We start from the raw sequence: 27,203 nt of genomic DNA on the forward strand, positions 1-27,203 counted from the left end.
CGATTGGCCGGGGGCGACCTGGTCTCATTGACAACAAACCGCGGGGGGCACGCGCGGGCGCGCGCGCGCCGCTGCCGTGGCGGCGGGCAGGTGGGGGCGGGGCCGCCGGCCGGCCGGGGCGGCCCAAGATGGCGCGGGGTCGGCGGCGCTCGCCGGCAGCCTCCGCTTGAGCGCCCGGGGCGGCGGCGGGGCTTGGGGTTCATGCGCCGGTGCGCCCGGCCGCGGCGGGCCCCTGCGCGATGGAGGGCGGCGAGCTGGGCGTGGAGAACATGGAGAGCCTGACGGAGCTGGGCGACGAGCTCACCCTGGGCGACATCGACGGTGGGCGCCGCGGCGACGGGAGGGGAGGGGGATGGGGGGAGGGGGAGGCGGCACGCGTGGGCTCCCCCACGCGGGGTGTGGGGAGCTCTCGTGCCTCCCCGCGGGTCCGGGGCTGCCGGTGCCGCCCGGGGGGTAGGGTGCGTGGGGGGTGGGGTGGGTGTGTCGTGTGCGTGTCCCCCCACCCACGAGTGGGGAGTGGGGGCGCAGGGCGGCCGCACCGGCTTGGCCCCGCTGCCTGGGCTGCGCTTCCCACGCGGTACGGGGCTCCCAGCGCGCGTGGGGGGGGGGGGGGAGCGGGGAATCCCCCGTCCCGGGTGGGTCAAGGCGGGGGTGCGGGGCGCGTCCCGCCGGGCAGCGCTCGCCTGGCCAGCGGCCACGCGTGTCTCCCTGCGTGGCGCGGGCAGGCGATGGCAGCTCCGCCCGGGGAGCGCTTTTGCGATGCTTTCGCGGGGCCGACCCACGCTACCCACGCTGGGGGGACGTCGAGGCCGTGACTGCAATGGGGTCCGAGCCCACGCAGCCGCCGCGCCCTTCCTCCCACGCGTGGCCGCTGCCGGCACGGGGGAGCGCTGGAGAAGGCAGCCACCGCGGCTCTCTCCTCCTGCCCCCCACCCGTGGGCTGCCCGGGGTTCCCCTCGTGTTTCCTCCTGGCTCTCTTAAAATCGGTGCTGAGCGATTGCCGGAGCTGAGCCCCCACTGGTGCCCGTGGGAGCGGGCCGTGCCTCCACCGAAACAGGTGGAACTGCTTAAATTCCCCCTTTTTTTTTTTTTACCCCCTGCCCGTGTCAACCTAAAACTTGACCACATCGGGGCCAGAGCTCAGGCCCGGGAGAAAATCCCCGTCTTCCACCCCAGCGCAGCAAAAGGAAGCGCCCACGCACGACGCCTTATTTCGCGTTTCCCAAGCAGCTCCTGAAAAGCCTTTGAAAGTGTAATTTCTCGACGGGCTCTGCTCCAGGCTGGGGCCGGGGACCCGGCTCCGCTCCCCTGCTCTGCGCGGCTGCAATCCCAAGCGGAGCTCGGCGTTGGGGGGGTGATGTCTAAAGCATCCTTGTTTAGCAGTTAGGAGATAAAATTAAACTAGTGCTTTTAAGCTTCTAATTGCGATTGATTTGCAATGTAGCTAGGGGGGCAACATTTATACCTCTTTTTTTTTTTTTATTCATCATATGTAAAAGAAGGATATACTTTCTCATAAAGTAAGGGGCTTATTGCTCATAAAGTTGATGGTGCAAATCGAAGGTGGTGTTTACTCCTGTTTAAGCACCACCTAATGACTTCTCAGAATGTGTACGGAAACGGAGACGAATTCCCATGAACCCGGAGCCAGCTCTGGACGGCAGTGGGCCCGGGGAGGTGTGATTCAGAGCGATGAGTAACTTTGGAGAAAGAGCTTCACCTTCCTCCCCGGCTCCCGGGGTGGATTTTCCTGGGGGTGGGGGAGGTATATGACAATCCTGGGTTTTTTTTTTTTAGTGCTCTGACATGGATTTGTCTCAGGGGTTTGAAATCCTGCAAGGGTTTTGATTTGGTTTTTAAGTCGCCTTGTTGGCGGGTCTCCGCGTTCCTCTCCTGTTCAGGCTGAGGGACCCTGACCGCCTGCTGCACGGCTTTTGATTTTCCGCGGCGGAGAAGGAATGACGCCGGTGCGGCGGATGCGCCGACGGGTCTGGGATGCCGGGGTCGTGCTCCACGATGGGGTGCGAGGCTGGTCGGGGGGTCCCGGCGCTGAGGCCAAGGTGTCCGGCTCTGCCTCCCGCCCCAGCACAAGCTCCTCCACCGGCTGCGGGCCATCCCGCATGGCCGCAGGCACCTCCTTGCTGGAAGGGTGCTGCCGGGTAACGCCGGAGAGCCAGGCCCGAGTCGGTCGTGGGTGTGAAGCACCACGTCTGGGTTCGGGGCGGAGAGGTTGCTCCTGTCGAGGCTGGGATCTCCACGGCTCTGTGTTTCTCAAAGCGCGGCGTCTCCAGCAGCGCGAGGAGGAGCAGCCCGTGTGCAGGCTCCGAGCTGCCGCCTGGGAGAGGCAGCTAAAGCCCAGCCCTTGCCTTTCGGCCAGGTACTCGGGCGCGGGGCTAACGAAGTCCTCGGTGGGCTTGATTTCGTAATACCTTGTTGGCGTTTTTTTAGCTTTGGGCTGGGCTGGGGTAGTTTTCTGCAGTAACATCTCGCTCCGCATTAGGGACTGAGAACTCTGTCGGCGCTGAGGGTGCGGGTGATCTGGCGACGACGGGTTTATCACCGATAGCTGTCCTCCAAAAGCGCCCGAGCTTTCTAACAGCGAATGTAGAGACTCTCTGTTCCCTGTGTAGGCGAAGGTGTTTTGAAAAGGAAGAGATTCAGATTTTGGATGTTGCCGTTTCTCCTTTTTATTTTCCTTGTGTTGCTGCTAGGAAAACTCTTGGGCACTTTAAAAGAAGCGGGTTTGATCCCCTCGCAGTCTAATTTTTAAGAATTAATCTTTAGGCTTCTTGCATTTAGTCAAAGTTAAGTCTATGATAAAGATGTGATTTAACTTGTGAGAGCAGGAGTAGTTTTTTAAATAAGATATTAAATCTGCTGTGTTGAACACAATGTTCTTCAAAATACCGTACTTGAAATTTGGCTCTTACACTGGAATTTGCTCTTCCAGAGCGAATCTTGTCCAATTTATGTTTGTTCTCCACTTGCAGTAGTGCTGTCTGATAGTGAAATAGCGGTGCCATCAAACGAGGAGCTTGAGGAGTACGTAGTTGGGATTATCAAGTTTATCATGTTGGGTGTTATTTAGGATGGTCTTAGCTGCAGTCGGTTGGAGGGTGAAAAGCTGCTTAATACCCCTCTAGATATTATGCAGAAGTGTTAATCTTTAAACAGCCTTACTTGCTCCAGTAATGTTTTGTGAAGGTTTATGGAAGCATTGCATAAAAAAAAAAAAAATAATCTTTCGTTCATCTGGTTAAAAGCGGAGACAAAGGTTTGGTCCGGCTGGTCCCCGAGGGGGGCTGCCGCTCCGTGCTGGGGAACCGCGCATCCCCGCTTACGGCCGGGTTGTAAATAGGTCAGGAGGACGCATCTCTCTCAAGCTCCTCCGTCCAGCGGGCTCGAGTTCCTGGGAGCAGTGGTCGTGGTCGATGCTTAAATGTGTGCCACGGTGTGGAGAGGTTGCTGTCGGAAGGGAAGAAGAGGAGTATCCTAGAAATACAGTGAAACATTTGTTGATGGAGCAAGAAGCTTGGAGGACGATCCCTTTGCTCCGTCTCAGGAGTGTCAGACAAATTAACTGGATAACGTGTGGGCGGCATTTCAGAGAAGCAAATTAATAGCCCTTTTATTGCTGGGACAATTTCCATGGAAACATTTTGTGAAAAGTTTGCTTCTTTGAACCCCCTTCATAAGCCACAGCAGCAACGTCATTCAGGTTTGTGGGTGAGAAATCTCCTGGAGCAAGGAGCCCTTTGCTATATTTTTTCCTATAAATCAGAGATCTATTTTCAACTTTCTAAAGCCGAACTCATTATTTAGTTATAAACCCTCCATTATGTTTGTGGGTCCCCTCCCTTTTCTCCTGCTTCTAGAAAAAAAATAAACAGGGCTTTCAGAAAGCTGTGGAGGAGCCAGCGCAGCATGGGCAGATCCTGGGGTGGGGAAGGATGTCTGGCTCCTCACGCCACCGCCTGCACGCAGATCAGGGGAAGCGTTCAGGTAGCTTAAGGTGCATAATTGGATTAAATCGGATTAGACGGAGGGAAGAGGAAGCATCGCTTACGAACAATGATCTCTCGGTTGTGAAATTTTTTCCTCTGTGGGGGAGAGCTATAGCGTTGCAGTAGGAGCCTCTTGATGTGGGCTGATAAAATCCTGGAGAAGGCGGGATGGAGAGAAATTGCTGTGCAGTGAATGCAGGCAGGGGATAAATAGGCAAAAAAAAACCCAACAAAAAAAGTTATTCTGGTGGTTTAAACCCATGCATGGATTTCTCCTGCTATGGTTCTATAAAGCGTTGTTTCCTTTAGTGTTTTTTTCCCCAATTTCTGGTACCCTTGAAAGTAAAAAAAAAAAAAAAAAATTTAAGATTAATTCTTATACCATTTCTTCATTTTCCAGATACTCAGTGAGGCGGGAGGGATAGGGGGTTGGAAAGCACCCTAAAAGTTGGGTGGGAGAATGGTTAGTGCTGGAATTGCGGAGGTGCTTGGTTTCTTCCTTCTGCAAGGATTAGACTGGAGCCGTGATGGAACGAGACTCTAATATTTTAGATATATTGGAGATGGCTTTAAGTTCTAGTTTGTGCTTGGGTCCCGTAGTCTGGGAAAGTGTTGTAGGAGAGTCCTGCCTTTCCCCCTGAACAGCGGCAGCAGTGCCCCGCCACTGGCCACCTCTTGGTTTCTCTCTGGAGATGTTAGGTTGGTGTGATATGTCCTCTGGAGGTTTTGAAGGAGCCAGAGCTCCCTTCTGTGCATGCACACCATCATTCGAGTCCTGATGTAATGGCAGGTGTCGAAGTATATGGGCAATAAAGTAGCATTGAACACATTTTCTTCTTTTTTTTACAGAGATGCTGCAGTTTGTCAGTAACCAGGCAGGGGACTTCCCAGATCTGTTTTCGGATCACTTGTGTGGCACCTTCCAGGGCAGCGGCGGCAGCAGCGGGACCCTGGAGCCGCAGTTGCAGCGGCCGTACAGCCAGGTGCAGCTCCAGCCCTTCCCGGCGTCCCCCGCCTCCCCCCAGCTCCAGACCCTGCCAGTCAAAGCGGCGCAGGCAACACCTCCGGCCCCTCCGCGGTCGGCTCCTCTCCTTCAGCCCCGGCCCCCGCTCCAGCCTCAGCTCCAGCAGCAGGCCGTGATGATTACACCGACGTTCAGCTCTGCTCCCCAGACGAGGATTATCCAGCAGCCGGTGATCTACCAGAATGCGGCCACAAGTTTCCAAGGTAGCGGTCGGGGTCCTCGGGCTACGAGTGTACCTGGTGCACTCATGATAAGTGGTACTGGTGTTCACACTCCAAAAGCATCCTCAGCCACCACAAGCCTGACAATCCTTCTTTTGTGGTGCTGTCTGTGGGGTGTCCCTTTTCCTGCCTACGTGGCTTTGGAGTTGGGGGAGCGTGAGAAACTGTCATAAATGAGATCTGAAGTCTTCATGTGGCCTCTTGTGATCGTTGTCATCTTGCTGCTCTCCTCTTACGGTCTTCTCTCCTATGCCTCTTTGGAGGCCTGAGAAAAGTATGTCTAAAAAATGGTTGTCGGGAACCTTGTCCTCCTGCTGGTGGGTGCAGTAGGCAGATCCAGTCCTGAAGCTCTGGTCTGTGCCATGTGGCAGTCTGGAATGAAGGGCTGTTTTAATTACCAAAGTCTCAAGTACAGTACTTGCCCTGAACAAAGATACCTGTAGGGAGGTTTAATGATGACCGGATCTTCCTTTGTGAATGCCAGTCATCTTGACCCTCTTCAGGAGGTATTGATTCTTTACGTGATAAATAGGATCCTAGGGTCCACCAAGATCAGCAGGAGTGGGCAAGCGCTGTTTGGATGTACTGCATAATGTCACTTGAGTAATGAGTCCTGTGCTATCAGACCAAAGGTTTTTGACTTTATTTTCTCTTAGCTGATCCTCTGTGACTCCTGGAAAGCTGCTATTCTAGATGCAGTCTCCTCTTGCAGGAGGCACCAAAGGAGCTGGAAGCTTCCCAAGGTGTGGGATGTGTTAGCTGAAGGCTGCCTACCGAGAAGCTCTGGGAAGAGGAGGAGTGAAGCTAGGAGCGTTTATGGGTTCCAGAACGGAGACCTGTGTCTCTGGACTATTCCTGACATCTCTTCTGCTTTTTAGTTCTCCAGCCTCAAGTCCAGAGCCTGGTGACGTCCTCCCAGGTTCAGCCAGTTACCATCCAGCAGCAAGTGCAGACTGTGCAGGCCCAGCGAGTGCTAACGCAGGCCGCCAACGGCACCATCCAGACGTTAACACCGGCCACGGTTCAGACAGTCGCTGCACCACAGGTCCAGCAAGTTCCAGTAAGTCAAAATGAGGAGTGATACAGGGATCCAGCAGAAGAAGAAATTGCTTTTGTTGGGTCTGGTCTCCTGCCTTGCCAGGGAAAAGGTGGTGAAGCTTGTGGGGCTGGAGGTCCTGGCTAGGATTGCTTTTGCAGAAACGTTTTTGTGTGTGAGAGGTATTTCTAGCCAGCCTGTGTTCCAGAAGCATTTTACTTCATGCAAGTCATGCGTGAGAGTTCCTTTTGTGAGCCGTGATGTGACTTCAAGTAGTGGGCAATGCTCAGAAACCCTTTCCACTAAAACACCTGCGTAACTAAACTTGGTCTAAAACATTTTTGTAACTTGGTGCTGTCAAACTGGATTGGAAACCTTACTTGAACAAGCTTTCTTTGACTTTTTCCTCCTTCTTTGCAAGTCCACCACTTCTACCAGGTCTTATAAGGGCCAGCTGATATAGGAATGTTTTCTTCCAGTTCTTCTGCCACAGTTTCTTCGATTTTTTTGCTGCTAGTGTCATGTGATTTTTGTTTTAAAACATACATATGAGTGAAAAAGTCTTGTGTTTCTTTGTATTGGATAAAAACATGGCTAGGGGATACTCTCAACGTGGCAAAGTTGCTCTTGTTCAATTGTACTGTGCCATCTATAGTGTTCTCTTGTATTTGAGAGTCAACGAGGTATTTGAACAAGTAAGAGCAAGCTGTGTCATGGCAAAATAACTTACTATTGGTTTTGATCTGCTTGACATTCATGGTACAGATCCTTTTGGTGAAATCGGAGGGAGGAAAAGCTACTACAGGTATCTGGAAAGTGCTGTAGCCAAAGCAGGCTGTTCTAGCCATGTTAGACTCTGAGTACTCAACCAGTTACTATAGAGAGCTAATTATAGGTGTAATTGGAGAGGGGGAGGGAACTTTTCCATCAGCTCTTTTGTGGTGGGTTTTTTTTTTTTTTTTTTTTTTTTTTTTTTTTTTTTTTTTAACATGCTTGTTTACTTCTGGTGACTGATTTGAAAACCAGTGTCCTGGTGGTTCCTGGGCTCCCCTCCCACCAGTGCAGTTTAGACTGTCTCATGGTCGCAGTTTTTATCAGGGGCCGACAAAAACCATCCAGGTGATGCAGGGCACAAGGTGAAAGAAATACTCGCCCTGCTCTTTTGCTGTCCACTGAGATGTAAAGTTACAACTCTGTCATGGCTTACCTCTGGCTGCTGAAATCGGCAGAGAAATATGTGCCTATTCTCCCCTTCACCTGTAACTTTTTTCAACCTAGGTTCTGGTCCAACCTCAGATCATAAAAACGGACTCCCTGGTCTTGACAACCCTGAAAGCGGACGGTAATCCCGTTATGGCCGCGGTACAGAACCCAGCGCTGACAGCACTCACCGCTCCCATTCAGACCACGGCTCTGCAGGTACCGTACGGATGATGATGTTCTTCTTCCTTCCCTCTCCTCGCCGATGTCCTTTCCTCTTAACGCAAGGAAGAGGCCTGGGCTTTAGTATTCTGTAGCGGTGCAAATGGGAGGGGTTTTGAGGGCTGCTCTAGACACGTCCAGAGTGAGTAATACCCTGTTTCTGCCAAGGCTAAACACACAGATTGTACTTTTTTGGCAGCCTCCCATGGCCAGTAAGCAAAGACCAAGGGCACATTTCTGTTTACCTTTTTCTGCTATTACAAGGAGAGGAATATGACCTAAAAATTCCATCCAGTTTTTAACCTCTGGAAGATGGTTGAAACGGAAAGCTGACTCACTCAGAATACCTGTGGAACTTCCTTTTCCCCCTCAGTAGCGACTAATAGCAGTATGTTGAATGTGAAAACTAATTAAGCTTCTTTTCAAAGGGCGTTTGCAGTGAGGATTCAGTATAATCATTGGGGATGGCAGCTGTGCTTCATGGCCTCCACTTCTTATCAACTCGGAGAAACTTGTGCCCCAAAGACGCATTTATTACGATCTTGTACATTCTGAACAGATATCTCTGTTCAAATATTTACTGGGGGAGATAAACTTGCAAGTCTGGACTTAAGTTTTGACTTCTTTTGCATGGCATGGTAGGCTTCTTATGTACTTGTTAGCAGCCAGCTAAAATCTTAGCAGGCTAATGTTAGCAGGCTAAAATCTTCAATTAACCTCCTTGCTTTTAGGTGACGTTTTCACACAGGGATGAGGCTTATGTGATTGTGTCTGTCTGAGACACAATCCGTAAAGCATTTTGAACACATTGAAATTTGGTGGAAATTAGCTAAGGAAAGGTGTAGGACTTAAATTCATTTATTTGTCAAGCTCCAGCTTGAAATGAAACTAAATTAATTTCTAATATCCCACTTAGAAGACTGTTTCAGAGTCAAAATTGTTCCTGAAGTTGCTCATGGCTAGTTTATTCTCATTTATGTTAGTCTGTCTTTTGACAGAAATAACTCTTCTTCTCCATAACCACTTCCCTGATCCTTGGTGTACTTTAGAGAACACATGTACCCATCTCAATCTTGTTTTGCTGGGTTAAGCAGTCTGAACTTTATTTATTCCAACTGCTCTAGAAGCCCCTCCGTGCAACTGTTCTGGTGGGATTCATCATCTTTTATCGTAGAGTACATACTGTTTTAGTTTGGTGTAGGTGGTCTGTCCTACGTCTATATATCCAAGTTTGAGCTTTTCACGCCACTGTATATCACTCACTGCCTTAGTTCCTTATCTTAAGGCATTTTTATAGTTTATGGATCTCTTTTTTTTCCATTTAATCGAATTCAAATCAACTGCATTGCTCAAGCCAAGGTTTGTGTTTTCCATAGTCAGGTACCTTCTAACATTGCCGTTACGGGTTTGGAAGTAGTATTGCCTGTTGCGGATTTGATGACTTTATTTGTCCACAGAAAAGGTGGATTTGGACAATTGGGGTGTAAGGATTGTAGGAGCAAGGAGGAGCCTTGGTCTGTTTCTCTCTTTAGTGGATGATATTGGCAGAAGAGTGTTGATGCTCTTAGAGAACAAGAGATGTTCTTACTCCACAGTGACCAGTGTGGGAGGCAGAGTGGCAGATTTTTCCTGTGCTGCTGTGCCAGTGCTCGTGCCAGCCAAGGAAGATGGGAGGAAATTGGCGTATCTCTTCTTTTCTGAGCTGTACAAACTTTTCCTGATTCTTCTTTTGTTTACTCCTTTTTCTTTTACCATCATAAACCTTATCTAAATTGGTTGATTGCTTGTGACACTTGTTACACATGGTCTTTGTAGACCCTCGTTGGGAGCAATGGGACCATTTTGACCACAATGCCGGTGATGGTGGGACAAGAAAAGATGCCTATCAAACAAGTTCCTGGGGGTGTCAAGCAACAAGAGCCACCTAAAGAAGGAGAGAGGAGAACAACTCACAACATCATTGAAAAGCGTTACCGGTCATCCATAAATGACAAGATCATTGAGCTGAAGGACCTTGTCATGGGGACAGATGCCAAGGTAAAGATGTGGAATAAGAGCAAACCTAGTGTCATAAATACTTTATCTTCAGGTGCTCGTTGCTCTACCAAATGAAGCAGTTAGGTACGTGCGACTGTTAGTAGTATGCACACATGTATTGGGATAAGACTGATGAGGAACGCTTGTGTGATGGAAAGCTTGATAATTGTATTCAGGAAGGGTCACCTGTAAAATGTTAATTTTACTGTGCTAGTGGTACTGTTTCTTGAAAATAAGCTATGCCTTATGCATTTGTTCTTATGTTAGACCTAACTTAAATAGGCTCTCTAGGTAGAATATCCAGGTGGATGTTTTGGTAACTCTGCCAAACCAGTTTAAGTTTCCTTTTCTGTCTGGCTGCGGTAGGGACGAGGTTTTACAGAGCTTTCCAGTTTGTTTCCTTTAGATACTGGGTTGTAAAAACTCCTGCTTGCTTAAATATTAGAAACTTTCTCGCACCATGTATTCAGGGTTGTCCTATTCGCTTTACCTCGTGCTGGCAGAGCAGGGCTACTATTCTTGATACCTTGCATGGTCTGCGTACAAATACGTGCACTAGTGAAGTCACCTTCTATTGCTGGGTGGAATGGGAAGCTTACGTTTTAAAAACATCGGTAATGTGCAGTGGCTTCATAGTACTTTGGGCTTGTGTTTACAAGCTAAACTTGTCCGCTGCTGCTGGAAGCAAGTATTTTCATGGGGATGGCCAAGGGAGTGAGCGAAGGAGAGAACCACGTATCTCAGAATTAAACAGTGAACGATGGCTAACAGACAGCAGAAGAGAGAGACTTACTTCAAAACTATGGTACTTTCAAAGGACTATTTCTGGCTGAAACCTAGATGTGAACTCTTGTAATTTGGATGTTAATCTGTTTCCACTGTACTATTTTTATGAGATCTTTGAGAGGCCCCAGTCCTTGTGTGTCTTTCAGAGTCTGATACCTCGACCACAGAGTGTGCCCCGGTATTAGTTTCTTTGCAGCTGCTGAGTGGTCCTTTACACCCTTTTCTTTCTATCGCCACATGATACAAAGGGTTGTGGTATCCCTACAAGCAGGAGCAACCCTTTGACACTTTTCATGTAAACTGCTTTCTGTACGTCTTAATTCCTTGCAGATGCACAAGTCTGGAGTCCTGAGAAAAGCCATCGATTACATTAAATACCTACAGCAGGCCAACCATAAGCTGAGGCAGGAGAACATGGTTCTGAAGCTGGCTAACCAAAAAAACAGTAAGTTGTGGAGGCTGTGCAGCTGAGGGGAGGCAGTCAGCATGAACGTAGGATGCCTCTTGCAGTTTCTTATCCTCGACAGAGGTAGATAACATGCACGTTGCATCGATAGTGGCCAGTGTTACTCCAGGTGACAGAGCCAATCTGAGTGACACTGGCAGGATGCAGGATCGAGAAACATGTACATAATGCACTCTGATTTTTGCAGAGCTGTTGAAGGGCATTGACCTGAGCAGTCTGGTTGACACCGATGTGGATCTGAAGATTGATGACTTCAACCAGAATGTGCTGCTGATGTCTCCTCCAGCCTCTGACTCGGGATCCCAGGCTGGCTTCTCTCCCTATTCCATCGATTCAGAGCCAGGAAGCCCACTCCTTGATGATGCAAAGGTATTTGTGACTTCATTTGTCAAATTCAAGGCATCTGCTTCAGGGATGTATAAGGGCCAGAATTTAAATTCTCCTAATTCTCAAGAGTGGAACCAGCGGACATCTGGCAAGCAGATCTGTAGGGGTCAGAGATCCTTTGTAAGGATGAAGAAGGTGCACGGGGGTGTTTTATCTTTTCTTAAATGATTCAGACTACTTCCTGAGTTGTATTATCTGAGCCGTACCTTAGCTGCGAGAAGAACTGTACTTAACCTTCAGCCCCTGTAGAGTCTCTGTGGACTTACAGTGCATGTTCACGACCCAAAGAGCCCACGGCTTTCCAGGGATATATATGTCCAGTGAATAAAGCAGGAGAACTTGGAACTGGATGATGACATCAGCTGTGGTTAATGAGACCATAGGTAACCACAGTAACAGAAAGCTGTTAGCTGTCTTCAGCTGACAAGTTTGTTTTGTGGATATCACAGAAGAAGTGGGTTTTCTGGGAGATCTTCAAAAGAGTAAGGGCAGCAAAGGTTAATCCTAGCCTAAACCAGCGATCCAGTTAATGATAACTGAAATAACTGGGAGCAGAAGGAAGGTGAAGGCACTCAAATACTTCAGCATTATCCTGCTAAGCTAGGGAAAGCTTCACTGGAGTTCTTGCTGATCTTGATCTTAAAAGCAAATTTTAAAACGTGTTCTGTTTCTCCTTCTTCCCTGCCCCTCCTTTGGCATAAGCATTTCTTGTTCTACAGAATGGTAAGCAGGTTTTTTTTCTCCTCTTACTTTTCTCTCTACTCCTGTTCCTTTGAAGGTTAAAGATGAGCCTGACTCTCCTCCTGTGGCCCTTGGTATGGTGGATCGCTCTCGAATACTCCTCTGTGCTCTCACGTTCCTTTGCCTTTCCTTCAATCCTCTGACATCCCTCCTGGATGCCCGAGGAACCCCGGAGTCTGACAGCCTGGTGCGCCACGGCTCCGGCAGGAACGTGCTGACCATTGAGTCAGGTAACGAACTGGAATAGTTTGGACCGTAGAAAGTGGCCAGGCTTACCTGGTCTCCCTAAAGACCATCTGCAGCTGTGACGGCTGCAGGTCACAAGGTGGACTGTCGATGTGATTTAGTAGGATGGTTTTGTGTGTTCAGGGAGTTGTACGACCTTTGTTTAATGCTTGGGGTGGGGTAGTAACTGCAGGGCTGGGCATGGGAGGAGAGCCAGCCGCGAGTGCTTGGACACAGTTCCAGTTTACATCCATATCCAGCGTTCTTCTTGCACAAAACTCACCAGTCTTTGAGGCATGTGCACTTTATATATATTTGTTTTTACAGTAACTGACTGATTTTTTGTAACTTAAAGTAATAAGTGAAGAATTACTTCAGAAACACTGTTGCTATAGGGTCTTGCTACTGGCTTGTTCAATACACTTGTTCGTAGTATTCATGTTTAGAGTACAGCAGCTTAGGGGAGGGCAGCGGATTCTGTAGGCATGCTGTCATTTCCTTGACTAGTAAATATGCTTCCGTGGTGTTGCTTTGGAAACTTCATTAAGACCAGAAAATGACACTGAAGTATTGAGTACCCATGGGTGTATCTGATAGAAAAATCAGAATACAAGGTACTCTAGGAAAACTAAGTGCTGACTCAGTTTTTTATAAATCAGTCTTGTAAAAATAACTTTTTATTTAGTTGGAATGTTGTGGCTTGGAGTTTGGATGAAGATCTGTTGATACAGGTGTTTCCTGATTAAAATGCGGCCTTTGCAAAAGTTGATACCACATGTGGCAAGCGTAGCAAGACATCCTTCTGGGTCTGTGCTCGTCCTGTTGCTAGGCTCTCGGTGTCCAGATTAACTTTTAACTTTCCTTTTGGGATGTCCATTGCAGATGCAGGTGGTTGGTTCGGCTGGATGATGCCCACGCTGATCCTGTGGCTTGTGAATGGAGTGATTGTACTGAGCGTGTTCATAAAGCTCCTTGTGCACGGAGAGCCGGTGACCCGGCTGCACTCACGGTCATCGGTCACGTTCTGGAGGCATCGCAAGCAAGCAGACCTGGATTTGGCACGGGTAAAGTTGACTTGTTGTTTTGCATCAAACACATCTTTTAGGAGGGGGTGTGGGTACGTGTGGCCTAGTGAGGCAGTGGCTTGGCACTTGGAAGAGCATGGTATTCCTCGAGTGGATTATCCTGTCTGATTTCGGAGAAGCTGGTGCTGGGTTGTCTTGAGTGGATTGCTGTCCTCCCTCAGCCTAAATTAGTGAGGCATGGATGTCAGCATAGGAAGAGGCTCCTAACTTCTGTCCTTGTTCCTTGCTGCTGCATCTTGTAGCAATCTTTGGCAGCAAGGTCTTGGTTTTTTTCCAGAATCTGGCCTCTGCTGTGTCTGTTTGTCTACTGTCCTCCAGCCTCTTGGAAGTCTTCTCCATTGTTGAGGCAACATTTGGCTTTTGTTACGGGGACCCTGAAACTTCCATATTGTTTGAGAAGGCAGAAAGCTCTTTTGCCTTGTGCCGATGTGTCTCACAGGCAGTGCAGGACCAGAGCTATGTGTGAAAAGATATGTGTAGGGCCAGATTTGAAGCTGGTGTAAATTGCCTTCATGTTTACTTGGACTATGTTGACTTCCCTTAGCAAAAGATCTTGTCCTAGCTTGCACATCAGTTTGTCTTGCTCCCAATGCCAAGGAGGTCCCAAAGTGTCTCTGTGATGGTGGTTTTTGTTGTTGAACTTTTTGTCATGTTATTTGCAGGGGGATTTTGCTGCAGCTGCGTCAAACCTGCAGACTTGCCTGTCGGTACTTGGCCGAGCACTGCCGGCTTCCCGCCTGGACTTGGCCTGCAGCCTGTCCTGGAACGTGATCCGCTATAGCCTGCAGAAGCTGGCGCTGGTGCGGTGGCTACTGAAGAGGACTTCTCATCAGTGGCGGGCAAGGGAGGCCACTGCAGGCTTCGAGGATGAGGCCAAGACCAGCGCTCGGGATGCGGCTCTAGCGTATCACAAGCTTCATCAGCTCCACATAACGGGTAGGAGCAGAGGTGGTGGATCTGCTGTCCTTGTTTTGCCAGATGAGGGGGCTCAGAGCTGATCCTGGGGGATACAGGGAGAGCACTACGGCGTCCCTCCTCTGGGAGGGCTGCTGTTGGAAATTAGCCTGACAAATTTCAGGAACCGCTTACTAAAACACAATGGGTTCATGCAATAAAAGAGCTCTGTAAGAATAGCTGAAGCAACAGCAGTGTCTTGAGTTACATGTTTCCGAGTCTACAGAGGTGGCTGAGAGTCTTTCCCAAGCAGCAGTTGATTGAGCCCAGTCACTTTGTGCTGCTGTTAAGGGCTTTTTTCATCCCTATCACTTGGGAATGTGATGTGGAAGCAGGGGCTGGGGTTAATTGTTGGAAGAGTTTAAATTTCCAAAGCTGTGTAGAGTACAGATTGCCAGTTGGTGTTGATATGCTTTGAAAACCTGCGTGTATGCACATGTACTAAGGAAGCGCTTGAATGTTCTTTGTGAACGGTTGTTTTTGCCGTTTCCTTGGCAAACCAATTTTCAATGTTAATAGGCTCTGAGCACATCAGAAATCCAAGCTGAACTTCCTTTTGCCTAATCATGCAGTGTGAATTGCAGCCATGCCACCAGGGATAAGTACTTGTCCTTAATATTACCTGTGTAGGTACAGGTGTGGACTGCAAAGGAGTTAAGTTTTAAGATAGTGATGTATATAGCGAGACAAAATTTGCTGATGATTTTATCCTAACTGGTTTAGCTATACAGGGCTTTTCTCGCAGAAGCGAAGCTGTGGATGGCAACCTTGGTAACCGTGGAGGGAAGACTTGGTTACGATTGTTCTGTTACCTGAATACAAAGTAGGCATACGATGTTGTAAACTTCTTAGGTCAACAGGTTCTTGTTGTCTCTTTAGGATAGTAGCCCTGCAAATCACAGTAGTACTTAGTAGCTGGTACTGCTGCATTAAAAGTTAACACTTTTCCTTTCCCTTCTGGTGCAGGTAAACTTCCCTCCAGCTCAGCTTACTCGGGCTTGCACATGGCCCTGTGCGCTGTGAATCTGGCTGAGTGCGCAGAAGAAAAGATCCCACCCAGCACGATGGCAGAAATCCACCTGACGGCTGCGGTTGGCTTGAAAACCCGCTGCGGAGGCAAGCTTGGCTTCCTAGCGGTGAGTTGTTGTCTCCTCTCCCATCATACCTCCAAGCAGAGCTCTAGGGAGGCCTGCAAGCTGGCATTGCTGTAGCTCAGGGCATCTGCTAGCACTACAATTACAATATGGCCTGCAATTATGAAATGAGCTGTAATTATGATATGACCTTTGTCCTTGGTGGTGGGTCTTCCTGGGTACCGTTCTCAGTCTTAGCCTCTCCTTTCCCCAGAGCTACTTTCTAAGCCAAGCTCAAAGCCTGTGCAGCTCGGAGCGGAGTGCCATTCCTGACTCGTTGCGTTGGCTGTGCCATCCCCTGGGACAGAAGTTTTTTGTGGAGCGAAGCTGGACGGTGAAGTCTGCTGCAAAGGAGAGCCTGTACTGCACCCAGAGGAACCCTGGTGAGAGCCGCTCGTGTCCCGAGTGTGTGGCCTCCCAGCACTTCAAGCCTGGCAGTCCCTCTGCCTCTGGGACCAAAGCGGGTGTTGTGTTTGAGAGCGTGCTCTTGTATGTCCTCCCTGCTTGTGGTCTTGATGGACAAGAGGGGCTGTGGAGCTGAGAGACGTCTCCTCAGCCTGCAGGAGATGGCTCTCTTCCCTTTGTGTACTGTGCTGTGTCTTTATATGCTGGAACACAACCTGGATGTGGCCCTGAATGTCTCAGGGGTGACTTGGGAGTGACCAAGGTTTATCCTCTACAGAGCAGTGTTGTCACCGTTTTGCTGAGTGGCTGAAGTGCCACAAGGATGTTTGGCCAAGGGCTGCAGCTTTTAATGGCTAATGAGTAAGAACAGTAGTTAAAAAGGCCCTGAAACTTAGTCTTTAGAAAGCTTTCCGTTAATTCCTCAAGAATTTAGCTCTACTGCTTTTCCTCTTGCTCCTACACTTTTGATTCTTCATTTTGGTCGTGTTGGGAGGTGGCTATCATTCTATGCAAGTGAAATGGTTTGTTTTTTTAATTCCTCTCCAGCGGATCCCATTGCACAAGTTCATCAGGCATTTTGTGAGAACCTGCTAGAGCGAGCAGTGGATTCACTTGTGAAGCCTCAGACTAGGAAAGAGATAGCGGGACAAGAGGAGGAGGAGGAGCCATGGTAAGTTTGTGTGCTGCACTGGGGACTGCTGGCCACAGCTGCAGGCTCTGAGGCAGAGCTCATAACCATTGACCGAGTGCTCTGGGGCACACTGAGCCTTGTTAAAGGCTTATTAAAGTCCTTATTAAAGACTTGAAATGACAACATAAGTCTGACCACCGCAGCTTATTAGATGGGTGAGCTCTACCTCTTCATATTAAAACCTCTGAAGTCAAAGGTGAACCCAGGTGTGGTAAGGGTTTTTGGTGTCAGCTGGCATAGTGCTGGTTGATTCCTGAACTGGATGGATGGCGCTTTCTCTGCTGACAAAGTTTAATGTTCAGGAATACTAAAACTAGTGTGAACCTACCACTTCTATAGACCAGAACATACGTCCAGGCCTCTAAGAGCATGAAGGTCTGGCATGTCAGAGAGTGACCCCCACCAGCTTGCTACATTATGTATGAGGGCATTCCCCTAACTCAACGAAGTGCCGCACTTACCGGCAGTGAAAAATCAAACTGACGTGTGGCAAGAGTGGGAGAGAAGATGTTGGCTGAAATTGTCCTTGGCCCCTGCAAGCTCTGTGACCAAATGAAAGAGGCTGATAGGTAGGAATCGGAGCAGCTCTTTCCTGGACTCGGCAGGAAGCGGAGTCCCAGCCTTTTCCAGCAATTCTGTACTGTTTCTAGCTGATCTCCAGATTTGCTGGTGCCAGGCAAATGCTGTGTAAATATATGGGAAGCTCTGTAAGGATCCTGTCCCCAAAAAGTGTGGGTAAAAGCCTCAAATGGGGAGGTAAGCTGGTTTCCCTACTTGTGTAGGGAAAGCATTGCACATTTAGCTTTTTTTCCTCCCAATCTCATGTCTGTTTTCTAGCATCATTGCAGAGAATGAGCAGCCGTTTGGTCTAATTGCTTGCACAGTACAAAAGCTTGTGATCAGGTGCTGCTGTTGATGATGAGAGAAGGTAGCAGGATTTGTGCAAGTGAGGTGGATTGTCAATATACTTGTGGGAGTCCTGTCTTGTGGGAGGGGCTAGCTTTAGTAATACAGCAAGCCTCTCTCCCGCCCCCAGGGGTAGGAGCTCAAGATCTTCGGTAGCGTGTTCCAGGAAATCAGATCATTACCACATGCGCTGCTTTGACCAACGCTATGAATGCGTTGTCACTTGCATTCGTATATATTTGCATATATGCAAATAGTCACTCGCAGAAGTGTGGTTCAGCCTCTTTTGGAGGCAGTGATTGAAAAGGAGTCTGTAATCAACTTGTAACATATGTCATGTCCAGCATCTCTGTAGTCCAGGTGAGACTCCCAGGGTTGACTCTAGTTCTGTGCTGGTCTCCTTGCACGGGGAGATGTGAGGCTACTCCTCCCTGAGCATCAGTCTGTGCGCTTCCACTCTCAGGGCAGTCTCTTCAGTCTGTTGGTGTTGTGTTACTTGTAGATCTTGAACTTTCTGCTGGCTTAATGGGTCAACATTATTTAAAAATGCCTTGTGACTGATGAGAAACGCCTTCAGGCTTTGGTATCTCCTGTTTGACAGCACAGTGAAGGTCTGCCTTGCTTCTTGTTTCAGCGAGTTCTCCGGTGCCATGGAGTATCTGAAATTGCTCAACTCTTTCTTGGACTCGATGGGAAGTGGAGCCCCACCCTTTGCCACCAATTCTGTACTCAAGTCTGCCCTGGGTAAGTCTGGCAGAACCAAAGCTCTCCTGGCTGCAGGAACTACTGCTGCTAAGTGTTCCCTCTCTCCCCACCACCTCTCAAACTCCAGGCGAGGAGAAGTGCAGTCCTTGGAGTGAGACTTGATTGCTGAGCAGCAGCACACCACAGTGTGGTACGGCGGCTCAGACTGGAAGAGGGTACTTGAGAAGGCTCGTAAATTCGGCTGTGTGTCATAATGCTGGGTGCCCAGGTGGGACTGCAGTTATTTGTGTTGCTGGGCACGTTCGAAGCTGAACCCTGTGCCCTCACCTGAGAGCTTGTTCCTGGCAATGCAAAGCGAGAGGAAGGGTGTAACATATAAACCAGCATAGCAGTGTTGCAGTTGAGGTACAGGAAGGTTTTTTTCCACTTAATTACCTATTGGACCAAATATAGCTTGACCTCACTTTCACAGCAGCTGTCATGTATATTCCTCAGTCTCCAGAGATGTGCAGCCCCTGCTGTAGACAAGCTCAGGGCATCTATTGGGAGGTGCTTGGTTTGGTTCCTTGGTGTATATTTAGTGGGACAATGAGAGCTGTAGAATCCCTCTGAGCCATGCACTCATCTGGGCTTGGCTGGTAGCAGGCTGCTGGAGTATTCATCTTGCTTGGTGTTGGTACAGACAGCACCTGGCAGCTCACCGGGATGCTGCTGGAGCTTTAGACACAGACTAACTGTGCTGTACCTAAAATGTGTAGAGCAAACATAGAAGGAAAGCTAGATACTTCTTTTTCAAGGGATTGGTTTTTTGTATAAAGGGAAGTCTATGTTTGGGTCAATATTGTCATGAAATTTAAAAGCAGCTCACAGTAGCAGAGCCTATGTCCTTTGGCCCTGGATAGGCTTTGGGAAGTTTTTGAGGGGATGTTAAATAATGGAGGAAGTGCTATAGGGAACCCGATGTATTATTTACTAGCTTGATGGTGACTAGTGCCAAGGCATGGTATATACAAGTAGAGTTGTTACTTTGGGATGGTGAATGGATATCCTTGTCAGGAAGAAAATCAACAGATTTCTAGATGAGTAGACAGGGTAAGTTCTTGTTGACAAGATACAAACTCAGCACCCAAAACTCTGTGGTCAGATGTAGAGTGTTTGCAAGTCCCTTTGTGTTCCTGCAGCATGTTTCAGCATTTACCCAGGCAGCTGCATTCCCATGGGATGAGTTTGGGCTCGTTGGCATCGATATTGGCAGAAGGCAAGGGCACATGACACCTGCCCGCTTCTCCGAGGGGGAAGGAGCCGGGTGTCCTCACCTGGGTTGCAGCTTGTGATTCTGTTTCACAGGCCCCGATGTGGTGTGCAGATGGTGGTCAGCAGCGGTGGCTATGGCAATTGGTTGGCTCAGAGGGGACGACGCAGCTGTGAGGTCACATTTCGCAGAAGTGGAGCGTATGCCGAAGTCCCTGGAGATGTCAGAGTGCGTAGGCCTCGTACGACTTTCAAACCCTGCTCCTTCTAAACAGGAGCAGCTCTTCCCCTGACCCCTGTCCTGTGGGCTACCCCTACCTGTGCTCTGGAGTTGCACGCCTCTTGTGCTCTGGGATGCAATAATACACCATGCTCAGAAATTGATGTGTAGATCGAGGCTTGAAGGCTGGTAGTAGAGCTGTGGTCTGGAAGCATCAGAATTTCTTCTTTAGGGATGTCTTTTGGCTTTGTTCTATTTGCACAGCCTCCCGCCTTCCGAAATCAAACAAAACAACTCACGCACAGATGGAAAGGCTAGTGTCACCATCTTGGTTCTTTTGCTTTAAAGCTTCTTAGCCGGTTCCCTTCCATTTTTCTGAGCAGTCTGTGTAGGTGAGGAACAATTTCCATCTTTTTTTCTCTCTCAGAAATGATATCTATGCTCTTGAAGATGGGAGGGTGAAAGCTGATGCTGGCTGCTGCTTGAGCTCAGCTCCTGGGGCTGCCCTGTGGCAGCATGACATGGTACTGCTTGGAAACAGCACTCTTTCTTTTTCAGGAATGCCCTAGTGAAAGCTACCTTCTACGTGTGTAAAGCCATGCAGGCCTCGCTGTCTGGGAAGGCAGATGGACAGCAGAGCTCCCTGGGTCACTGCGAGAGGGCCAGCAGTCAGTTATGGAACAGCCTCAACATGAGCAGCGGCGTCTCCAGCACCGTCCTCAACAATGTAAGAGCTATAAGCCCCGGGATAACACGTGGTCCGTTTTAGTTGTGAGGTTGGTCTTGCTGCAGGTGTTACACACAATGGGGAAGTGAATCTGAACCCTCTACAGCAAAAGTGGGACTGTGCCGTGCCATTCCTGAGTTCGTGTGGGGCTTGTGGGGCTTGTTTCTCTTCTTTGCAGGGTTACCTAAAGCTGGAGCTTCCCCGCGTGGCATATGGGACACAGTTCTGGTCCCTTCTGTTGCTCCTGGGTGGCAGCTGTAGTGCATTGTAGTTGCATTGCATGTTGTGGCAGTAACTGTGCAATGTTTCTGCAGTGCAGTACAGAGGCACTCTCTGCTTCGGCAGCGCGGGTAGAGTCCCCTAAGAGCAACTAGGACAGCGAGCAATGCTAGAGGGCAGCAGCAGATGGGGAAAAGGGATTTGCACAGCTGCTGTGGGCTGTGTCAAGACTGCCTTTTTTTTCTCTGCAGGTAGCAAGGCCGTCTTTGCTGTTTACCATTAGTTAGTATCGCCGTTTGGGCAGGAAAGCCTTTGCAGAAGGCTGGGGCATTGGTGGTACAATATCCCCTTGGCACATCTTGTCTGGAGTGGGGTCGGGGTCAGCCTTGCAGAGGTGTTGGCCCTCTTGGAGGGGACAGCCGCTCCTCGGGTGCAGCCTGGCGCGCGTTCCTTAGGCTGGACCTCTTGGTGCCGGGCCCCAGAGATGCCGATTGGGCAAAAGGCAAAGTCTTGTTCCCTTTGGTGCATCGTGGTGGGGCGACTTGGCTGGGAGGGCAGGAGGTGCTGCGGCTGCCCTCCCGTGGGCTGTGTCAGCAGCTGTGTAGCAAATGGCCTGTTACTCGCCTGATGGGTTGTGTTAATAAGCGTGTGTGCCCGGGCCCCCTGGCTCTTGCAGATGATCCAGCTGCTGGCCTGTGACTTGCTGCTCTCTCTCCGCACCAGCCTGTGGCAGAAGCAGGCGAACGCCAGCCAGGCCCTGGGTGAGACCTACCATGCCTCGGCCCCCGAGCTGACGGGCTTCCAGCGCGACCTTGGCAGCCTCCGCAAGCTGGCCCATGGCTTCAGGCCCGCCTATCGCAAGGTGACGGCTTGCCTCCCTTGCCCGCTCCGCTTAGCTATAGCCCTTCCTGGGAGGGTGACGGGGAAGCTGCAGGCCTTGGAAATGTAGGGTGTGTGTGGGCTGGAGTGGTTTGGGCACTTGGGGTGGGATGGTCTGCCACCAGCAGCCTCCATACTTTCTCTTGGTGGTTGATGAGGGAGGTTCCCATGGGAGTCCAGTGCATGTGGGGAGGTGTCTGCCTTAGTTTCTACCTAGAAGACCATCAGCACGTCTGTATTGCCAAGCAAATACCATGGCGTCCTGTCCCTTAATGTGGCTTCAGACCAGGTCAGTCCCTCCAGGGAGTGTGGAAGGAGGCTTCCTCAGCCATGTTGGCTCTGTGGGTAGCCAGGGGGTCAGATGCCTTCTGCACCTGTAGAGCACCAGGTGCTTCTTTGGGGGTTTCCCCCCACTTCTGTTCTGTTTAGTCTGTCTAGTTTTAAACCTCTGTAGAGGAAGTGTAGTCTAATACTCGGACAAGAGAGTTGTCCTGGTATTGTCCAAACTGATTTTCAAAGTTTGATGCTGTTATCACAGCGCTGCACTAGCAGCTTGGGGTGAGGTGCCCCCCTGGGCCAGAGTGCTAGTGTTTGCTCTCCCATTTTCCACCCTGTTCCCTGCTCTCGTTCCTCCCCCTTTCCAGGCCACTCACAGTTACGTGTCAAAGCTTCCCCCCCCCCACACGGTTGCTCTGACCTGCAAATTCCCCAGAGACAGGTGGGAAGATGAGGGAGGACCATGGAAGTGGGTCTGTCTTGTTGTCGAGGCATCAGTGCTCCGCTCTCAAAATGCGGTGGCTGAGGGATGACGCGAGTTCAGCTGTAGCATCACCCCCGTGCCAGCCCGCCTCTCACCCCTGTCCTGCCTTCCCTTCCAGGTCTTCCTCCATGAGGCCACCGTGCGCCTGATGGCGGGTGCCAGCCCTACCCGCACCCACCAGCTGCTGGAGCACAGCTTGAGGCGACGCACGCCCCAGAGCAGCAAGCAAGGTCGGCCCCGGGGCCCAGGCAGCGACCCACTGCCTGTGGGGCTGGGAGGGGGCAGCACTTGGGCAAGGCGGGGGGGCATAGCTGCAGCCTGCAGCCTCTTCCCCATGTCTGAGGCTCAGGATAACGAGCTCCTGTCAGCCTATGGCTCATGGCATTGCTTCTGCCATGCTCTCTACAAGTTGGCTAACGTGAGCTGCCAGCCCTGGGCTGGAGGTGTTGGTGAATAGGCTGGAAAACATTTGCCTTCATGCAGCCACGCACGCACAAAACAGCAGGCTGGAGTTCGGGGCGATCAATGCAAAGGCAGAAGCCAGGAATCCTATAGGGGAGAGCCAAGAGATGTGGTGCTGGTTATAAAATCCCTTGGGGGTTTAAGGAAATGGGTAGGTGTCTGTGCTGGTGCTGGGATGAGCCCTAGGAAGTGAAGTGAAAGGGACTATTTCTGTAGAAGACAGGATTGCCAGTCCCTGCCTGACTCCAGCTCAGACTGTTCTCCCCTGCCAGTCTAAAGCAGCTGCTTGGGGATCCACAGGGTGCCCCTCACTTTTGGCACAGCTGGGGGACGCCAGCCAGGGATGCCTGTGCTAACTGGTGCCAGTCGAGGGCCTGCATGGCGGGGTTTCATCACGCAGGCGGTAGCTTCATCGTGAGCTTTCTCTCTCGTCTTTGCACATAGGTGAACTGGACACGCTGCCAGGCCAGAGGGAGCGAGCCACGGCCATCCTGTTGGCCTGCCGCCATCTCCCCCTCTCCTTCCTCTCCTCCCCGGGCCAGCGAGCGGTCCTGCTGGCTGAGGCTGCCCGCACCCTGGAGAAGGTGGGGGACAAGCGCTCCTGCAATGACTGCCAGCAGATGATCGTCAAACTCAGTGGGGGCACAGCCATCGCCGCCTCCTAACGCCAGCGTGGGGCCACCTCGTGCAAAGACGAGCCTAGTCGACGATCAGCCTGGACTTCCCTTCTGGAGCTTAAAAAAAAAAAAAAAAAAAAAGTGCTAGGTTAGGGCTGTGCTGGTGGGATGACGATGGGGTGGGAGAGGGAGGGTTTTGGTTTTGTTTCACGTTTTTAACTTGCCCCAGGTTTAGTTTTATTAGCCATGTTGCTTGTTCTCAGGCACTGCAGCAGAAATCTGTCTAGTTGTGGTTTTTGTGACTGTGCCTGGGGCTGCTGGGAAGTGCTGCCCTGACCTGGAGCCCCCATCCCTGCTGCGGGGAGAAGCCCACAAGCCCAAGGCATAGAGAAGTGGCATATCCCGTGTCTGTCCTCAGGGGCATCTTGTTCCCTTCCCAGACACCTCTGCGGAAAGAAACCTTTGTGGAGGGCAGAGGATCTGCTCAAGCCTTGCCCCGCAGGGCTGCTGAGGTCTGGAGCTGTTCCCAAGAGAGGGGGAGAAGGCACCAGCTTTCCTTCAGCTGTGTGTCAGGAAACTGAAGCCCCCTAGACCCAACTTACAGAGGTGCTCTGGGAGTATCGCTTGGGGCCAGTCCTGCCTGGCAAATTTCTCTACGGTTTTTATACAGATTTTTTTATAGGAGTGTTTGTGGCTTTACAAAAACGTAGGGAACGATGCAGCAGATTTCACTTTGTCTCCACTTCATGCGCCTCCTTCCTGTGATAGCCACCTCTGGTTTTTGACAGGGGGCTGGGTTTGTGGCAGCCTACAACAAGCAGAGCCTTGCAGAAGGTCAGGGCATCCCTGGTCATCTGGTGCTGGGTGGCAGCAAAGGTGGACGTGCAGCGCTCTGCACTTGGTGTGAAGGGTGAATGCTTCTTTGGTGCCTTTTTGTTGATGCAGAAACAATTTTTAGAAACAGTTTTTCTTCTTCTACTCAACGCCCAGTCCCAGAACTTCTGTCTTCAGGTGTTTCTCCTTCCATTCTCCAACTGCTCAACATCAACTGAGCTCCTGCAGGGACTGGGAGGCACTGGTTCAGAATCTCCCAGCTCTGTTCCCATCGCTATTCAGAGCAGTCTGACTTGCAGGTGTTGAATCTCCTGTGATTTTCCAAGGGCAGGGGGCGGATTGGGAACAAGGAGGGAACGGTTTGCCCTCTTCCTCTCTGCTGTTCCTGTTGCATCTCTCCAAAGAAGTGCAAAGCCGTTGCCCTCTCACATGTGCAAATGTGGACACCCGCCTTTGGCAGGTGGGCATTGCTGTTTCTCCCTGTGCATAGCCAGCGTGTGCTCTGTGTCCGCAGCTAGAAGTACTTGGATACAGGCAGCAGCCCAATCCTATGCTGTCCCAGTCGGGCCCATACAGCCTGGCTCCTCCTGCAAAATCAGAACTCGAGCTGTTTTGCAAGAGGCTTCTACGTGTATCCAGCTTTTGCAGAGGGACATGAGAGCTTGAGCTCCTTCCAAAATAAGGGGAAAAAGGTGGGGGCTTATTCTTTCGCTTTGCATAGGGTCTTTTGGCATCTGGGAGGGAGATTTCATGTGCTGCAGGAATTGAACACAAGTAAGGCTAGTCCTAGAGTTGCCTGGCTTCAACAAGGTGGAAACTGGGGCCGGGAGAAACCTGTCTCCCAGCAAAGCCCGTTCCCAGTGACCCTAGGAACCTATAGCTGCCAACAAAAGCATCAGGACCAGAAGACGCTTCCCTCCCTCCCCGACTTGATTTGGGGAATAGCTGGTGGGCACCCAGCTGCAATGGCCGGCGGCCTGTGCTTCTCGCCCTACCGGCAGGCAGGGGGGTCCCTTGCTCCCAGTGTCAGCAGTCGGAGGGGAGCTTGTCCTTTGAGGGGGAGAGGTTGCTCTTGCCAGTCTTCGATCAGCGTAGGGGATGCTCTGGGGGCAGCCACTTCTGCTTTGAGCAGGTGTCCTAAGTGTGCAGAACAGCTTTTGGGTTTGGGTGGGTTTTGATTGCCCATCCCAAGTTTCCTAGCTTATCTGTGATCCTATTTTGGGGGGTGGATCACATCCTCCTACTTTTTCTCCTCTTAAGTGGCTCTCACACTGTCTTCCCGGTTGTGGGTTTTTCCTAAAATACAGAAACTCCTTACCTGTGGCAACCTCTGAGTTATTTTGCATTTCCCCAGATCCACGTCCAACACGTGGGAAGTTTTGTGCTTTAGTAAAAGAGGAAGCCGAGACTTTTGGGAAACGGAGATGCTGAGGCTTCACTCTGTCGCTAAGGGTGGACCGAGTCCTGGGTGATGGGCTGCTGGGGGTGGGAGGCTGCTGGGCTGAAACCCTGGTGGCTCATGGCATGATCCACAGAGGGCCTTAGCACTGCTGGTGCTTCTCTCCCTTCCAGGGCAAGGGGTCTTTGCCCTGTTTTTTCTACACTGTTGATAAATTTGCTGCCCATCCGTTCCTACAACTTTTTTTATATGTGTGTGTATATACTGTAACTTCTTGTTTGTTTGTTTGCGGGTGGGAGGAGGTGGTTTTATGGATTATGTGAAGAAAATCTATTTATCCACATGGAGTTTGGGGTAGGGATGCTTTATGAAATGAGGTGCAACTGGTGGTGGGGAGGTTCCCCAGGGAACATATCTGCTGTCTGAAAACCCTGTTCCAGGGCTCGTGAGCACGTTACCTAATAAAGGCGAACGTTACCACCACCTCCCGCCTCCCCTTTCTCTCAGCCCTCTTCATCCCACCCAGCAGCTGCTCTTACACATAGGTGAGCCTGAAATGTCCTTCAGAGTAACATCCCACCACACAAGTGCCTCAGGAAGCTGTGAGTCCTTTGTCCAGGTAACCTGGAACATGGAGGTGTACGGTTTGCAATGAAAGATGGTCCCTCGGTGGAGCAAGCGTGGTGTCTCTGCGCTCCTTTGGAAGCAGCCCAAGAGGGTGATGGCTTGAGCAGAGCCAAGCAAGGTAGAGCTGGGCCAGAAGCTTGCAATTTTAGGAGCATCTATGTGGGAGGAAAGCTTTTACCTGACCTTGCTCGGAACAATGTTCTTTCGCTCCGTCTCTTTGTTTCTGCTCCCCCTGGTAAAACTCTGTCAGAACCATTAAACTTCAGACAGAGGAGATCTGTTTGGTTTTCATGTAGCTGCTTGAAGGGTTTTGCAGTTGGCCCTGGAAGCTGTGCCCCCACCACGTCCCTTATCGGGGGCAGGGGTTCCCCAGGCCCTATGGGACTGAGCTTTGCACTCTGCTGCCCGTGGGGAAGGGGCTGGGGTTTTGGGAGCAGTGTGGGGTCCCCCAGCCGATCCATACTGAGGCCATACAGTTTGATGTATTATTTATTGATAAGGTGGAGGCTGGGGCAGTGGGGAAGGGGAGGCTGGGGAGGGAAAGAGGCTGCTTGGCCTTTGCCGGCAGTGTTGGGATGGTGCTTTGAGTCTTCCCCTGCCTGGTGATAGGGGCTAGGTGGGGGTGCCTGGCCCCAGCAGGATGTGTCCCCCCATCCCTGGGGGCTGTGGTCTGTCCGGCGTCAGCCCCTGTCCCCTGAGCAGCGCACTGCTCCGCCAACGTGCCTCTGGCTCAGCCTCTTCATGGGGTGGGCTGAGAACGGCTGAAACTTGTTGCCTGGATGAGAGGGACAGCCTGGCCCATGGTGCCTCCTCGATGGTGAAGTGCAGCCGGCAGCCCCCATCCTCCGGAGAGGAAGGACGGCACGTCTCCCGCCATGGCCAGCCGTCATGGTTTACGTAGGACCTATGACGCTTTGCTCCAGCGGGCTGCCCCCGGGGGAGGCCGTCAGCCACGCTCAGGCGAGGGGGCAGCCCCAGCC

General features: G+C 50.8%; 1 protein-coding gene across 1 annotated transcript; it reads left to right on the plus strand.

Annotated features, from left to right (window-relative positions):
* The first annotated feature begins 203 nt into the window (after positions 1-203).
* SREBF2 (sterol regulatory element binding transcription factor 2) lies at positions 204-26,059 on the plus strand. The gene is made up of 19 exons (XM_082309082.1): positions 204-321; positions 4,854-5,231; positions 6,128-6,309; positions 7,564-7,704; positions 9,523-9,744; positions 10,861-10,975; positions 11,184-11,365; positions 12,162-12,354; positions 13,232-13,413; positions 14,097-14,370; positions 15,355-15,524; positions 15,736-15,904; positions 16,473-16,596; positions 18,158-18,267; positions 19,576-19,708; positions 20,258-20,426; positions 21,322-21,507; positions 22,403-22,514; positions 23,191-26,059. The coding sequence occupies exons 1-19, from the start codon at positions 240-242 to the stop codon at positions 23,409-23,411; spliced, it is 3,345 nt and encodes a 1,114-aa protein (XP_082165208.1). The 5' UTR covers positions 204-239; the 3' UTR covers positions 23,412-26,059.
* Positions 26,060-27,203: the final 1,144 nt, after the last annotated feature.

The sequence above is a fragment of the Platalea leucorodia genome, assembly GCF_965183815.1.
Source record: "Platalea leucorodia genome assembly, chromosome: 4".
NCBI classification, from domain to species: Eukaryota; Metazoa; Chordata; class Aves; order Pelecaniformes; family Threskiornithidae; genus Platalea; species Platalea leucorodia.

Excerpts from the sequence above, each read along its gene's own strand:
- SREBF2 (XM_082309082.1), top strand. The coding sequence starts at position 240 with ATGGAGGGCGGCGAGCTGGGCGTGGAGAACATGGAGAGCCTGACGGAG. Across the intron at positions 322-4,853 it reads CACCCTGGGCGACATCGACG|AGATGCTGCAGTTTGTCAGT; the intron begins GTGGGCGCCGCG and ends TTTTTTTTACAG. Across the intron at positions 15,525-15,735 it reads GCAAGCTTGGCTTCCTAGCG|AGCTACTTTCTAAGCCAAGC; the intron begins GTGAGTTGTTGT and ends TCCTTTCCCCAG.